The following is a 16634-nucleotide window of genomic DNA, read 5'->3' as shown; positions in this document are numbered from 1 at the left end:
TGATTACAATAGAAAAAATTAGCGATACGAATTATACTGATATAGATTTTTTTAATAAACTTAATATGGAACAATAGAAATAAATTGAATATCGATATGATATAAAAAACATCATTTAGGGTTGTGAAGTTCATCTTTGCATCTAGCTAGTAAAAGCAATTCATTATAATTTTCTTTACAACAAATGAAAACTAAAAAAACAATTTTTGCACAGAGGAACATTGCAAGTTGAGCAGAAGGTTGTTGTGCGTTTTTCTCTCTTATTTTTTTCAACTGTAACATCTCCTACGAGTTGGTCTTTCATGATCCCCAACATTCATCACCCTTTGGGAGATTTTGTTGGTCTGCCTTATTGGCGTTTTCTAGGCAGATTTTCGAACGTCAGAAATCATTGACTCCTCCAGAAAATCCTGGAAAGAAATTTTCTTATGATCTGTTTCTCTCCAAATAATACATGCATTTACCGCTCTGATCATAAGCAAACGGTGAAAAACTTTTTTCTACCACTTCAAAGACTTACGATCCATGTCATAAATACCAATTAATAGGTCAAAAATATTAACACCCCCCATGAACTTATTGTTATTGGCCACAATTTCAGGACAAGGAATTTCCTTTTTAATCCCATCTTTTTCTTTTCTGTTCACAAAGGTCATATGATTTCCATGACACTTTGAAAGCAGCGTTACTTCTTTTGTATCTTTCCACAATGGATTATGGACAAAGTCAGCTTCACCCCTGTTTCTTTTCTAGGTATGTTTCTGCGATTGCCAATCACTGTGCCAACACAAGCAAATGGAAAGTTGTTTATTAATTTCGTCGACGTAAAAAAACGATCAAAACATAAACTAACCTCTGGATCTTTTATTGAAGTCGAAAGCTTAGTGACGACTGATTCTTCAAGAGTGGATTCGGTATCTCTGTTGGCATCCTTTCCACATTAAATATTGAAATCATATGTGCAGCCTGTTTTGGGATCACAGGGCTCCCATATTTTTATTCCTCGCTTTCTACGTTTCAAAGGGAGGTACTGTTTCAGAGAACTCCTGTCCTTGAAATCTTTCTTTCAAACAATCAACAAATGGTTCACTCTAGTATAGTTTAGTCGCGTTCTCGTTTTTTTTCAGGATGGTGCTGCGCCACAAACATTCTCTCCAGATCCTCTTGTTATTCTCCGACACAACTTCTTATTTCCTGTCTTTTCCTGCCAGTTTATAACTTCTTTGCTTAGGTCACCTTTCACTTCTTTTAACCTTTCTATCCTAAGCCTGTATTTTTCTACCACTCGGATCCATTGCATCATATTGAATGCTATAGATTTTGTTCCTTTTTTCAATACACGCCCCAACTACTCAACTCGCCGAGTTTTGATTTTTTCTGCATTATCTTCGCCGTTTGATTTTGTCTGTTATTTTTTGGTTAGTTGTTATCTGATACGTAATTTTTCGTGATCCCATTTTGTTCTTATCTTTCTTTCATTTATTATCAATATTTCTTCAGAATTTCTAGTAAATGTTATTGTTTCAGCTGAGTAAACCACTTCTGGCTTTATCATCGTTCTTCGATCGTTTTTGTGAGTAGTTTACTTTTCAATAATTTCTTCAATTTCAATATTCCTGAGTCCTCTATTATTGATCATGACGCCAAGGTACTTGAATTTTTTACTTCCATAAATTCATACGCGCCAACTTTCACCTTTTGATATTGCTTCCAAAGCTCATTATTTTTATTTTGTCTTCACTGATTTCTAAACCTATCCGTTTTCCCTCTGTAACTATATCGTTAAACATTTTGTACATTATAGATCTATAGACCCGCCACATATTCAAAAATTACTAGAGGGAAATTGAGACGTGCTTAACTGAATCGAATAAGTCCCGCTGGTACTTTACAACCTTATCTACGAATAAACATATGTTAAAAATAGGGTTAGCATTTTATTGGTGCTTGCACGTGAGTAGACGAAGTTCTCAAATATTATATATGAGGAAAATGATGCTGAAAAGATGTAAGAATGCTTATCGTTTGTAACGTGTATGAACATGATTTCTTTCTGAACTTAATTGTTTCAATCATGCATAATTTCGAAATGTATAAGTATGAAGAATTGGATAATGAAGCCGTAGATACCTCCAATAATGATCTCAAATCTGAATGGATAGAATTATAGAATAAACGTTTGAATGGATTGAAGACTGACGAATTGAGTTGTGTCAAATAAGCATTAAGAAAACGAATGGCAATACCAATACTGACAATTCCAGATCAGATAATACTTCGAATGGCTAATGAAGATGATGATAGAAAACAAAAGGGGAAAAGTAATGATTATTTCATAAAATACGTGAGGACAATTTGTGTGCTGCATTTACTACGGGGCCATCCATAAAGTACGTCACACCTTAACGGGGAGGGAGAGTATCACCGAAGTGTGACATCGTTTGACAAGGGGCATGAGGGGGTCAATAGTTTTGTGACGTCACATGTTAAAATTTAAAATACTAAAACGCAAAGTTTGGATCCGAAATGAACATTTAAAAAATTTACGAACTTTATCTATATTAATCAATACTTTAGCATTTTCGCTATGAGATAATCTCTCATGGTATTAAGGATTTAAATAGGTTTAAGTCGTCGGCGAGTGCTCGCCCGCTTTTCTATCGTTCCGCAGTCGGTTGTTTGCGAGACATTCGACAAGTGCAGTGACTCACGATTGACTTTTGCCGAGTGGCAGTCATAGTCTTCTCAGTTTAATTGTTTTAACATTTTTAATTTATTAAATGCTATGTGACAAAAAAAAAACAAATCATACAAGAAGAAGATAACGCCTGATGGAAAATATTAAAAAATAATGATAACATTGAAGATAAGACAGAATCAAAAATTAAAGAATTACAAGTGAAACTGAACAAAAAAAAGGGGACACTTTTGGGTTTTTTCTCAAAGAATCCTTCTTCATCAAAAGCATTAGCACTAGTAAAGCCACAAGACAGTAAAGTAAATACAAAATTTATGGTACAACTAATTAGGCTAAATCATTTAAACATCTTTAATTTAGATTATTATAAAATAGTTATTATTATATTTTATTATTAAATATATTACATGTTTACTTTTTATTACAGGAAGACAGTAAACTGAGTAATTCAGAATAAATTAAAAATGTTATGACAGAATCGAGTAGATGTCAATCACTTCAAATAGTACTCGAATCTGAAATCAATAGCTTAGTATTAGCACGTGATGCTGGTATAGCGATAGATGATGCTACCAAAAAAATAACAACAAGCAGAAAAACATCATTAAAAAGAAATCTCGACGCAGCGGAACGCCTAAAAAAGTCGTGATACTAAAAAACAAAAAATTTTAGAACTGTGAAAATAATCATGATGTAGCAACTGCTCTTAAACTTCGAAATACTTTTGGTCGGCCTAGAGTTGAGGAAAATCAATCCAGTTTACTTGAAGTAATAATGGTGGGGGCGCAGCTGATGATCGCCGTCGTACTGAAGTTATAAGATGTTGTAAGACATTAGACGACTTGCAAGCTGAACTATTTAAGCAAGGCTCTACTATCAGTCGCTCAGAATTGTATTTGAGACTTCTTCCCAAGCGAGTAAATACAGAGGAAGGTAAAAAACATGTCGTAACCGTTCCTGTCAAGCTTTGTAAACCAGACTCTACGTTACATTAAAAGCATAAAGAATGCAAATTTTGTACCGCTACTATACGAAATCTTGAATCTGTAGCTTCAATTCTGGGTCCGGACCAAGTTTTTTTTATCGATGATGGATGATAAAGCACGTGTACCTTTAGGCATTACAGCAGTTAACGCTCAAGCACCAATATTAATGCATCTTGATTGCCGTGTCCAATTGCCAGATCATGATTTTGTAGTCGCTGAGATACATAAACTTATTATATCTGTTTATGCGGGCATTCTAATCAAGAAAGATGGTGAAGGATCACCTGAAGCTGTGACGTACTCTGTTCCTGCATTCATAGCAATTCGTAGTGGAAAACATTCATCTTCCAATGCAGAAACTCATGCTATTGACATTCATAAGCTTTCTGAAGTACCGACTTTCGAAAACTTATTGAGAACTAGAGAAGGTTTTGTAAAACCTGTATTTATTTTCACATACGATGGTGGTTCTGATGAAAATCCACGGTACGAACGGGTTATAATTTCAGCTATAAAACATTTTAAAGATTTTGATTTAGATAATTTTATAGCTACAAATGTGAAGTGAGCACAAAGCTTCATTGTGAAGTACGGTGGCTCTCAAGAGGTGAAGTGCTGTCAAGATTGTTCAAGCTTCTTCATGAATTAAGATTGTTTTTGTTGGCTCTTCTTCACATTACTTTCATCTTGTTTTTGACTTCTGCTCTCTTCATTATCTTCTAATATCCGAGTTATTATTTTTATATTATGTATATCAATTTTATTCCAGAGCCGATATCCATTCGAGTATCCTATCACCTGAAGTTTTTTATTTCTCTTGCCAAATTCTGAGGTTTTTTTTTAAATTTTTGGCATAAGCCAAATACATTTAGATTACTTAGTTTCGGTGGTTTACCCTCAATCCACTTTTCCATTAAGTTATGGAAAGTTTACTGGAGTATAATCAAGAATAGTTCCTCATTTTTTCATATATTCTTTTATTCGTTTACTCATGTATTAATTAAAATAATTTAATGTTTTAGAGGAATAAAACGCGACGTGGTTTCCTTTCAGGTAATCAGTAAAATCCTGACACGACTATTTATTAACTTTTTCTTAACATAATATCTAATAATAACTTAACTCAATTTTTAAATTATTTGCTTCTATTTCGTTGTTAGGGAAAATAAAAAAAATCGTCCACATACAGAGCAATTATTGTGATTAAATTATTTTCCCTTCTTATGTAAATACAAGGTTCAATTTTTGATCTTTCATAATTTAATTCAATTAAAACATCATTCACACGATCATTCCAAGTCTTAGATCACTGTTTTAGCCCATATGTTGCCTTTTCTAGTTTCACGCATTTATCATTATCCGAACAAACAAGCCCTTCAGGCATTAGCATATAAACATTTTCTTTCAGAAAACCGTTAAGGAATATCTGTTCTCGATAAGTAAAGAAGGACATCTGTTGTAATTTTACTCAAATTTTGGGTTGCCAATTCAACTTTCATAGCTATTATGGTGGAGCAAGAATGAAAAAAATATATAACTGCTCAGTAACCATCACAAAAAAGTCGTTATATTGTTATCACCTTTGCATTGATAAATTTCGCAAAACATGTAACATGTTACTTATAATTTCGTTTATACATTTGTAAATATATATATATGTATTGTAATTATTTATTTCTACCTTTATTATTGTTTCTAATTTTCTATTGTTGTCGCTAGCACGTTATTTGCCGGGCATGAAACTCACTCTCTCTTTGAGTTCTGGCATAAATAAATAACTTATGGATGTTTTTCCTTTTAACAAAACAAGAAAAGTTTTATGTTAAAAGTTAATTGTATTATTTTTAATTCAAATAAAGTTTAATAAAATGTAGTTGAGTACGCCTATGAGTCTAATCTGAAGTTAGCCGTTCCTCTAATTTGATAATTCTACACAGTTCTCTGTTATAAATCAACTCAGATGAATATTCTATTATTTAGATGTACAATATAAGGAAAATATAAAAAAAAATTATGTCAATTTTATATGATATAATCAAGAAGTTCTATTTCTGTGGAAGGATTACATATGATACATTGAACAAAAACGAATCTTCCACTCATTGGATTAGTAACAAATCTTCAACTCGTTAGATTTTCTTCAGTACAGATATTTATCTACCATTCATCTTTAATAATTCGCAATTATTTTGTATTTTGATTCAAATTTAACTTCTATTTCTTATAACTTTGCACTCTCCATTCTCTTTTCTGCTGATACTACTTTTTTTTCTAAATAAATAATGATCCTCTTTTTTTTTATCTCCTTAGCAACCATATCATATGACTCACTAGACTTTTGCTCTTGTCTCCTCACAATGTCACAATGACAAACACTTGTCAGATCTTATATTTATGTTTTTAAATAAACTTTTATTTCATTAATAGTTTATGAATTTTCACTATTATGGGTCCTTTTGGCAACAGTTTCATATATTTTTTTAAAAAAATCAATCTTCCACTAAGTTTTATATTAATTTATAATTAATAACATTATTCTATGATACAAATTATGATTTGTACATATGCAATCCTTTAGAATATATCATTTTTATTAAATAATTCCTTATATATAAAATAACTATAATTAATTAACTTGCAAATATCAATTCAATTTCTTTTATTTTTTTATCGATTTTTTGCCTTTAGTTTAATTATTATCTTTAGTAAAACTAATCTCAATAAATTATAAATTTTCATTATGTACCTACTTGCTTTTAGATTTCTGATCATTTCAATTCCCCCCCATAATTAAAATTTATAATTTCACTATCCATAATCAATTCTTTATGAATTCCAATTAAATTATCTATTTAATAATGTATAAAACTCCCTATCACTAATAATTGTATGAAGTCTTCAAACTCAATTTCTTTAATATATCTGTAGTTTCTATTTCCATTCTTTTATCCATCAATCCAATTTCAATTAATCAACATTCTTATTTAAAATACTGTGATTATCTTTTTCCTACTTTATACTATTCTCTCTATTCCTATAATTATCGTTTATTTCGTAATATTATTATAATAATAATTTTCATATTTCTCCCCCCATTTCTATAATTTCCCCTTTTATTTAATAATTCGCATTTTTCAATATTATCATCATATTCTTATTTCTCTCTTTTCAATTCTATAATTATTCATATATCTTTATTTTTTTATTATAATATTATATCATTAATAACAATAAAACTCAATCATCCTACAATTAACCTATATCATATTTCGTCAGTTTCTTCATTTACTTTTCATAATATCTCATTAATTATCACAGTATGTTAAATAAAATCATCATAATACCCATTCATACAATTTTAATTTAACATTAATCTAATTCTACAAATAACTCATTATTAAATATCAAATTATTCTTCAATTATTTGTCATAATGTTAACTATTTTGATCCGGCATTATTATCCCTGTTATTATCAGATCTTTGATCCCTATCAAAATTGTACTCATCTCTTCTGAAATTACCCCTATCCTGTTGCTGCAAATTCCTACCTCTATTTCCATTATAAACTCCCCTGTCATATTGTCTATTGAAATCATCCCTGTTTCTGTGACTATTATTCCTGAAATTATTCTGTCCATTATATCTTCCTCTGTCTCCATTTCCAAAATTCCTGTCCACATTTCCTTGATATCTTCTGTTTTCGTAATTTGTATTCCCATATCTATCGTAATGATCTTTTCTAAAAAATCCATTTCCATTTTCACCCCGTCTATCATTTCGTATATCTTCATATCTATTTTCACTTTGATATCTATTAATTCCGTTTCCATTTTGTATACTCCTTTCAACTCTTTGTAAATAACTTGACATATTATCCATAGTCTTTATATTATGTAGAACTATCGTTTCAGACATCTCAGCATTAAAATGTCTTCCTACATATAAAACTAATTCTTCCTCCTTCATTGCTGGTTCTAGATATTGTGCTATATTATAGAGTTGCATAGCATAAGAATTTAAATTTTTATTTTTATTGTAGTCAAAATTTCCGAAATACAACCGTTCTCGAAAATTGGCCTGTTGAATTTCCCCCCAGAAATACATTAAAAATTGTGTTTCAAAACCTTCCATATCTATAATCTGCTCTTCTTTATTGCAAAACCACATTAGTGCATGTCCTGATAACATTCCCCTAATTATTATTTTCATCTCCATCAAATCCTTTATTCCTTTCATTTTACTCTTCACTATTTTCATAAAAACTTTAGGATGAATTGTATTTATATTTCCATCAAATTTTACCCCTAATTCCACATTTCCTGTACACATTATGCCTCCTCCATTTTGTCTTATTTTATCTTCTATATCTTCCACAGTTTCCCGCAATTTCTTATTCATCTCCTCCAATTCCCTATTAAATTGCTTGCCTATAGTCTCATTTCTTTTAGCGCATGTCCCTGTTTTTTCTTCTACTCTAACATCTAAGTCTTTAATTTTTTTATTGAAATTTTCTTGATATTCCTGCATTACTTCTTCATTTTGTCTTGTAACTTCCATTAGTATTGTTTCTGGTAAATTTTCTTCTATGCATTTTCCTAATGCTTGAACCTCTTCCACTACCTTTTTTTCAAATTCTTCTCTGATTTTGATCCCATTTTCTTGGATCTCCATTCTTAGATTCTTATTTTGATGTTCCATATTTTCTTGCACCTTATCAATTCTTTTTTTAAAATCTTCATTTTCTTGTCTAAGTTTCTTAATTTCCTTCAAACCTTCAATTTTAACCTCTTCAATTTTCCTCTCCAATCTATTCATATTTCCATTAATATTATCCATCTTTTCATTAAAATCTCCCCTCATATTATTCATATCTTGTTTAATTTCTTCCCTCATACTAATCAAAAATTCCATTAATTGATCATTATTGTTTCTTTGTTGTCTCCTATCCTCCTGTTATTCCAATTCATCCTCTATCACATTTCCATCTGATTGTTCTCTTCCTTGTTCTAAATACTTCACCTCAAAATCACCACTTCTATGCCTTCGTTCTTCGTTTTCCTCTTCTGATCTTCGTTCTGTACCTACCTGTTTTCCATTTCTTAAGTTCATTTTTCTTTCCATGATTTCTTTGTTTATTTTTATTTTTAGTGATGTGTTATTATTATTATGTGAGCCCCACGTTTTTCGTTTTATTTGAGCCCCACGTTGGGCGCCAATTTGTAATTATTTATTTCTACATCTATTATTGTTTTTAATTTTTTATTGTTGTCGCTAGCACGTTATTTGCCGGGCATGAAACTCATTCTCTCTTTTAGTTCTGGCATAAATAAATAACTTATGGATGTTTTTCTTTTTAACAAAACAAGAAAAGTTTTATGTTAAAAGTTAATTGTACTATTTTTAATTCAAATAAAGTTTAATAAAATGTAGTTGAGTACGCCTATGAGTCTAACCTGAAGTTAGCCGTTCCTCTAATTTGATAATTCTACACAGTTCTCTGTTATAAATCAACTCAGATGAATATTCTATTATTTAGATGTACAATATAAGGAAAATATAAAAAAGAATGATGTCAATTTTATATGATATAATCAAGAAGTTCTATTTCTGTGGAAGGATTACATATGATACATTGAACAAAAATTTAATTATACTACACAATTCATATTATTTCTACGGAAAAGGAATCTTAACCTCACAAATAAGGAATTTTATCCATTGTCAACGTAAGTATAGGTAATATTCCTTTTTTTTCTTTTTTTTTTATAAATTATTTTATATTATTACTATTATTATTATTATTGTTATTATTATTATTATTGGCCAATAATACGTGAAGGAACTGACCTGAGATAATAATATCTTGCAATATCAGATCTAAAACTTGTATTTACTTCTGTGAATTGTCAGTAACAAATCTTCCACTCATTGGATTAGTAACAAATCTTTAACTCGTTAGATTTTCTTCAGTACAGATATTTATCTTCCATTCATCTTTAATAATTCGCAATTATTTTGTATTTTGATTCAAATTTAACTTCTATTTCTTATAACTTTGCACTCCCCATTCTCTTTTCTGCTGATACTACTTTTTTTTAAATAAATAATGATCCTCTTTTTTTTATCTCTTTAGCAACCATATCATATGACTCACTAGACTTTTGCTCTTGTCTCCTCACAATGTCACAATGACAAACACTTGTCAGATCTTATATTTATGTTTTTAAATAAACTTTTATTTCATTAATAGTTTATGAATTTTCACTATTATGGGTCCTTTTGGCAACAGTTTCATATATTTTTTTAAAAAAATCAATCTTCCACTAAGTTTTATATTAATTTATAATTAATAACATTATTCTATGATACAAATTATGATTTGTAAATATGCAATCCTTTAGAATATATCATTTTTAATAAATAATTCCTTATATATAAAATAACTATAATTAATTAACTTGCAAATATCAATTCAATTTCTTTTATTTTTTTATCGATTTTTTGCCTTAGTTTAATTATTATCTTTAGTAAAACTAATCTCAATAAATTATAAATTTTCATTATGTACCTACTTGCTTTTAGATTTCTGATCATTTCAATATATATATATATATATATATATATATATATATATATATATATATATATATATATATATATATATATATATATATATATATATATATATACTCTGATTACCCCAAAAGTAGATACCATTGATGAAAATGAAAACATTTCTTTCAACAGCAATATTCCACTCACTCTTGAAAAAATCTAGAATGATGAGAGTATTCCAAAATACTATAAGATAATTATCAAACTATCAACAAATATTTGTAAAAACTGGCATTTGGACTAAGCTCATAGTTAGAATTATTCTGGATAATAACTAAATGACAAACTGCCCAAAATCAAGCTGTATTCAAAAGTGTAAACTCTTGCACTGACCATATTATGGGAAAATAATACTGGCACAAAATGAAGTTATCTGGTTAATTTTTCGAAAGAACATTTTATTCGAAAAACAGAAGCAAAGTGAAGAATTCTAAAAGTGTATGGAGTATTAGATAAGTACACCAGAATATATATTTTTTAAAACAATAGCATAGGTAAATTCCAGCTTGCAGTACAACAATTCAGCAAATCAGAATGGAAAATGAAGTGATACGGGGATATGTGCTGTCACTAACCGCCAACTCACATATGTACAACTTACAAATTTTAAATTTGGAACTTAACTCAATTTTTAAATTATTTGCTTTTATTTCGTTGCTAGAGAAAATAAAAAAATCGTCCACATACAGAGCAATTAATATATTATATATTAGCAATTAATTTACTTAAAAGCAACCGAATTAATTGGAAAGTCAGATGAACGCAAAATTGCTTTGTTTTTAAACTCCGCTGGTGAGGAGGCTATAGAAGTATTCAGCACATTAAGTCTATCAGAAGATCAAAAAGGAAATTACAAAGAAGTCATAGAAGCTTTTGATAATTATTGTAAACTACGCAATAATGAAACGTTTGATCGTTTCAAATTTTTCTCAAGAAATCAGGCAGAGGGAGAAAGCATGGATCATTTTATAAAAGACTTGAAATTATTAGCTAAACCGTGCAATTTTGGAACTCAAGAAGATAGTCTTATAAGAGATAGAATAATTTTAGGGGTCCAAGATCATAATTTGCAAGAAAAACTATTGGGAATAAATAATTTAAATCTGGAAACTGCAGAAAGCACTTGTAGAACAACAGAAGCTACTAAGCTTCAAGCAAAAGATTTAAACAAGGAAGAAGTGAATTTAATTCGAAGAAGAGGATACAGTCAAGGTGACCCTAGTACTAGCGACAGTGGCAATAATAACGAAAGAGAGTACAGTTGCTTGAAATGTGGCAGAAGACACACCAAAGGCAAGTGCTTTGCTTTCGGAAAAAAGTGCGCTAAGTGTGGACTGGAAGGACATTTTGCTGTAGGATGCAAAAACAGTCACAATAGAAATATAAATAGTAATCAACATGTAAATGTTGTTGATGAAAATGATTCGAGTGATGAAGATTTTGTTATTAACAATCTAACTGTATTCAACATTTATGACAATGATAATTCAGAACTTGAAAAAATATGGACAAAAAATGTATGTATTGATAATAGTGTAATTAAGTTTAAGGTTAATTCTGGAGCTCAATGTAATGTACGTCCAATAAGTTATATAAAAAAATTAGAAAGGGAGAATGACATAATACATTCAGAGCAAAGTATTATAGCCTATGGCGACAATAAAATCAGAGTTGTAGGAAGTATAATCTTAAAATGTTTAATTAAAAATAATATTCAAAATGTAAAATTCTTGGTTGTAGATATACGAGGCAAACCTATTCTTGGATTAAAAACCTGTGTAAAATTAAATATAATATGCAAACTGGATGAAGTTAACTTAAAGAATAAAAGAGATTCTAAAGAAAATTTCATTAATCAGAATAAAAAGTTGTTTGAAGGTACTGGTAAAGTTTCGTTTAAATATAGGATTTTATTAAAAGAGGGTTACAAACCAGTTGTAAGTAATTGCAGAAGAGTCGCTGACAAACTTAAAGGAAAGCTAAAAAACACTTTGGATGAGTTAGTAGACAAAGATATAATTGAGAAGGTCGATGAACCTTCAGAATGGCTAAGTAATATAGTTTGTGTTGAAAAACCTAATTCAGACAAGTTAAGAATCTGTTTAGACCCTATACATTTAAATAAGTATATTTGTATAGATAGGCATCCTGTACCAACAACAGAAGACATAGGCTTAAAATTAAGAGGGAAAAGTATCTACAGTGTGATAGATATGTCATATGCCTTCTATCACATAGGATTGGTCAAAGATAGCCAAAAATTATGCACATTTATAACACCATTCGGTAAATATCGTTTTAAGAGGTTATGTTTTGGTCTATCATGTAGTCCAGAAGTTTTCCAACGAGTAAATGAAAGAATTTTCGGAGATTTAAATATCCCAATATATTTTGATGACTTAATAATTGCTGGTAAAGACGAAAAAGAACATGATTTGATAATGAATAAAGTACTAGAGAGAGCTAAACAGTTTAATGTAAGATTTAATGCTAACAAGTTACAATACAAAGTAAAGGAAGTAATATACTTGGGGCAGGTTTATTCCAAAGAGGGGATAAAACCAGATAATTCATATGTAGAGGCAATAATGGCTTTAGAATACATAGGGGAAATGTGCCTATGATGGACCCCCGCCAATGATGGACCACTAGCTATATTTTCAAATTTACCGCGCATATTACACTACCACCATATTGGTTGGGTTGATTGATGCTTATAGTCAGTTGTTTACAAGCGCTCTTGCGAATCTAAACCGTTTTTGTGAAAATAAATAAATAAATTGAAATTGGTACGTATTGATATAACAAAGTAGCATGGCATGATGTTAGATAACTTTTGTTTTACTCTTAGCTAGAATCTGATTTTGTTACTACAGCTTGATAGAACTGTTGCATGTTGATTGGCGAGTAAAAATTGAGGTTATGGCGGAGAACAAAAAAAATTGAGATTTTTATCTGATTTATGCAATATGGCCTATGATGGACTACTTAATGGATCCCAATGATGGACCAATTTGTCTTAGTCTAATTAAGTTTCAACCGTTTGTTTACGGTAATAAGATAACAGTACAAACCGATCACAAGCCAATAATTGGCATTCAGCAAAAAGATATTAATAAAATTACGTCCAGACTACAGAGAATGCGCTTGAAAATCTTAAAATATAATTTCGAAGTTGAGTACATACCAGGTTCAAAGATGTATGTAGCTGATCTTTTAAGTAGGTCATTCATAAAAGACAAAGTAAATGAAGATTGTGAAATGGAAGAGGTTGTCCATACGATTGACATTGAAAGACCCATTACAAATAGACGATTAGCTGAGGTAAGCAAGGAAACTTTGTATGATAGTACTCTTAAAAAAGTTACTGAATATTGCATTAAAGGTTGGCCAGATAAAAAAGTATTAGATAACACTGAACTAAAGCAGTATTATAAAATAAAAGACGATCTACTGGTTCGCTATGGAATTTTTTTTTCAATGAGCGAATTTGCATACCCAAAAAACTACAAAATCATATGACCAGAGACCTACATAAATCCCATTTTGGTATGGAAAAAACAAAGAAGTGGGCAAGGAAAATATTATACTGGCCGGGTATAATAACTGATATTGAAAATTTTATTTCAAGGTATCGCATATGTGAGAAATTCAGCAGAAATAAAATAAAAGAACCGCTAACACCGTACGAGGTACCTAAATATCCATTTGAGATAGTGGGGTATGATATATTAGAATACGCATCAAAATATTATTTAGTTGTAGTCGATTACTACTGCAATTGGATTGAATTGAAAGAAATACAAAGAAAAAGTATAGATGAAATCTTAAGACAATTAAAAGTAATATTTTCTAATTTTGGGTTACCTGCAAAGTTTATATCTGATAACAATCCCTACAACAGCTTTAAATTTAAAGAATTTTGTAATCAATACAATATACAATGTGTTTTTACGAGTCCCACGTACCCAAAATCGAATGGGTTGGCTGAAAAAGCCGTACACATATGTAAACAGTTATTGAAAAAGTGTAACAATGAAGAAATATTTGTTCATTTGTTAAATTACAGAGTTACACCACTATGTGGTCTTGAGGCCTCACCTTCAGAGTTATTACAAAGCAGGTTACTAAGAACAGGTTTGCCTATATCCAACAAATTATTGGAACCCAAAACCACTAACGACTATGGGAAAAAAGTAGAAAGAAAGTTGGCAGTATAAAGCTATAATGATAAATCTGCACATAGCAGCTCAGATTTTAACGAAAATCAAGATATACTATTTAAATTGAAGAAGAATGGGTATTGGACACCGGGAAAAGTCTTATCAAATACTAATTCTCCACGATCATACTTGGTGAGTGATGAAAATGGCAGAGTTTATAAAAGAAATTCTTCCTTTCTAAAAAATACAAAAAATCCAACGGTTATAAATGCGTCAAACAACAACGAAAATATAAACATAAACTGTAAACCTAGTAGTGCTGATGAATCAAGTGAGAACACTTGTTTGTCTAATAGAACTGATGTATATAATGAAAACGGTTGTGGAACTAATAATAATAAAACGGCAAATGAATGTACAAGTGTCAAGGAAGCAAATAGCAAATGCACAAGATCAGGTCGGGTCGTCAATGTACCAAATAGGTTAAGAGACTATTATACATAGCGGAAAAAATATTATTATTAGTTTCATGTCTAGTTTATAGTATTAGTTAGTTAGTTAGTATTTCAATTATTTCAATATAAGTCCAAAAAGGGGAGATGTTACGTATATGACACTTCACAGTGCCATGTACTAGCTTGAATGTTCTATGGTCATCTGACAAGTGACAGTTGGGAAGCGGGATCCTTAGATAGTTAGGTTAGAACATATAGAAGATCGAAGTAAAACGTGTTCTCAAACTAATCGTGTTTTATTTAAATAATAATATCAAAGATAACTTGAAACAACATTATTTTCCCTTTTTATGTAAATACAAGGTTCAATTTGTTGCTCTGATTTCAAAGCAGACAATTTTCAATGGAAAGGAAATACTGATAAAATTTTTTTGAAAAAGAATGTGTAATTGATAAGAGAATTAGCTTATTTACAGAGAATATTGTTTTCAGACAAATAGTTATGTTAAAGTTGGAGCTATTAAACCGTGTTTAGACTCAACATCAGAAAAGTATTTATTGTCTGTTGGAAAAATGTTGTTAATGCATATTTTGTAGTTTACATCAGTCTGAAAGATCTGCTTCTTCCAAATTTTAAGAAATTGAATTATTTCACTCATCTGAAACTTTAAGTGCTTCTAACAGTAAGACTAACTCTTGTAACCGACAAGGAGAATGTTCTTATAATGTCATTGGTATTGAGGTTCCTAAAAAACGGGAAACTCAGTTGAAAATCTCATCAGTTCTGATTTCGATACACCGAAGGAGGCCAAGAAAATATGAGTATTCTGAAAAATACTATTGTGCGTCATTTAAATAAAAAACACTTATTTGGTGTTTGACGAACTTTGATTGAGAGCAAAGTAACTTTCCTCCAGTCTCAAATAAAAGTTAATCTTCTAAAATTTATACAGCCAAACTTTTATTTTTAGGCTTCCATTCCAGGCAGCACTAATGAAATTTTGGAAAGAATGCTGAAAGCAAGAAGTGAAGAAAATATTCTCCAGAGTTAAGGACGTTTGCTGTAACCTTAAGTTTCTATTCACCAAGAGCATATAATTTTACTAGTAATACATTCCATAAATCTACCACACATTGTTACCATCCTAAAATGGTATTAAAGTGCGGATGGCTCACCGAGATGGAACAAAGAAGCTTTAAGTGCTCTAAAACCAAAAGTAAAAGAATTTTGTGACAGGGAAATTGTATGCAATTTGATTAGGGTTCAAATTTACAATAACAAACGGATTGGATAGAGATGAAAAAAATTTACAGGATATGTCGACATTGGAACAAACATGAATACTGATAAATTACCCGAAGCAAAGGACCTGTTATGTACTTCTTTTTGCAAGAACTTTGTGGTAGCGAAAAAGCTAATTTGGTAAAAAAGTGCCATGAATTTATGCGTGAAATTTGGGTAAAAGTTTTGTCAATGAAATTTGATGGTACCAATCCGTTGACGAACCGTGTGACCTCTACTTAGACATAATCTTTGATTAGTTTGAAGCGTTGTGTGAAGTGTTCTTTTAATTTAAGAAGAGGTGAAAATTACTGGAGGTTAAATCCGAACTGTATGGGAGATAAGGAATAACAGTCCACCACATCAAATTTCTACACAAACTCTTGTATTGGACGAATGAACGCTTTGTGGAATGCACCGTGTGTAGACCTCGA

At 30.4% G+C, this 16634-nt stretch overlaps 2 protein-coding genes across 2 annotated transcripts; one reads left to right on the top strand and one right to left on the bottom strand.

Moving 5' to 3' along the window:
* Window positions 1–7123: 7123 nt before the first annotated feature.
* LOC130451902 (probable serine/threonine-protein kinase clkA) lies at window positions 7124–8578 on the bottom strand. Its single transcript, XM_056791255.1, has 2 exons — window positions 8216–8578; window positions 7124–7762 (listed from the first exon to the last, which is right to left on the bottom strand). Exons 1-2 carry the CDS (start codon window positions 8576–8578, stop codon window positions 7124–7126), a joined length of 1002 nt encoding a protein of 333 aa, XP_056647233.1.
* A 2678-nt stretch (window positions 8579–11256) lies between these two features.
* On the top strand, window positions 11257–12924 carry LOC130451901 (uncharacterized protein K02A2.6-like). Its single transcript, XM_056791254.1, has one exon. It carries the CDS (start codon window positions 11257–11259, stop codon window positions 12922–12924), a length of 1668 nt encoding a protein of 555 aa, XP_056647232.1.
* The last annotated feature ends 3710 nt before the right edge of the window (window positions 12925–16634 follow it).

The sequence above is a fragment of the Diorhabda sublineata genome, chromosome Y (assembly GCF_026230105.1).
Source record: "Diorhabda sublineata isolate icDioSubl1.1 chromosome Y, icDioSubl1.1, whole genome shotgun sequence".
In the NCBI taxonomy this organism is placed as follows: Eukaryota; Metazoa; Arthropoda; class Insecta; order Coleoptera; family Chrysomelidae; genus Diorhabda; species Diorhabda sublineata.
The sequence above is the reverse complement of the archived record's forward strand: the minus strand, read 5'-3'. Positions and strand labels throughout refer to the sequence as shown.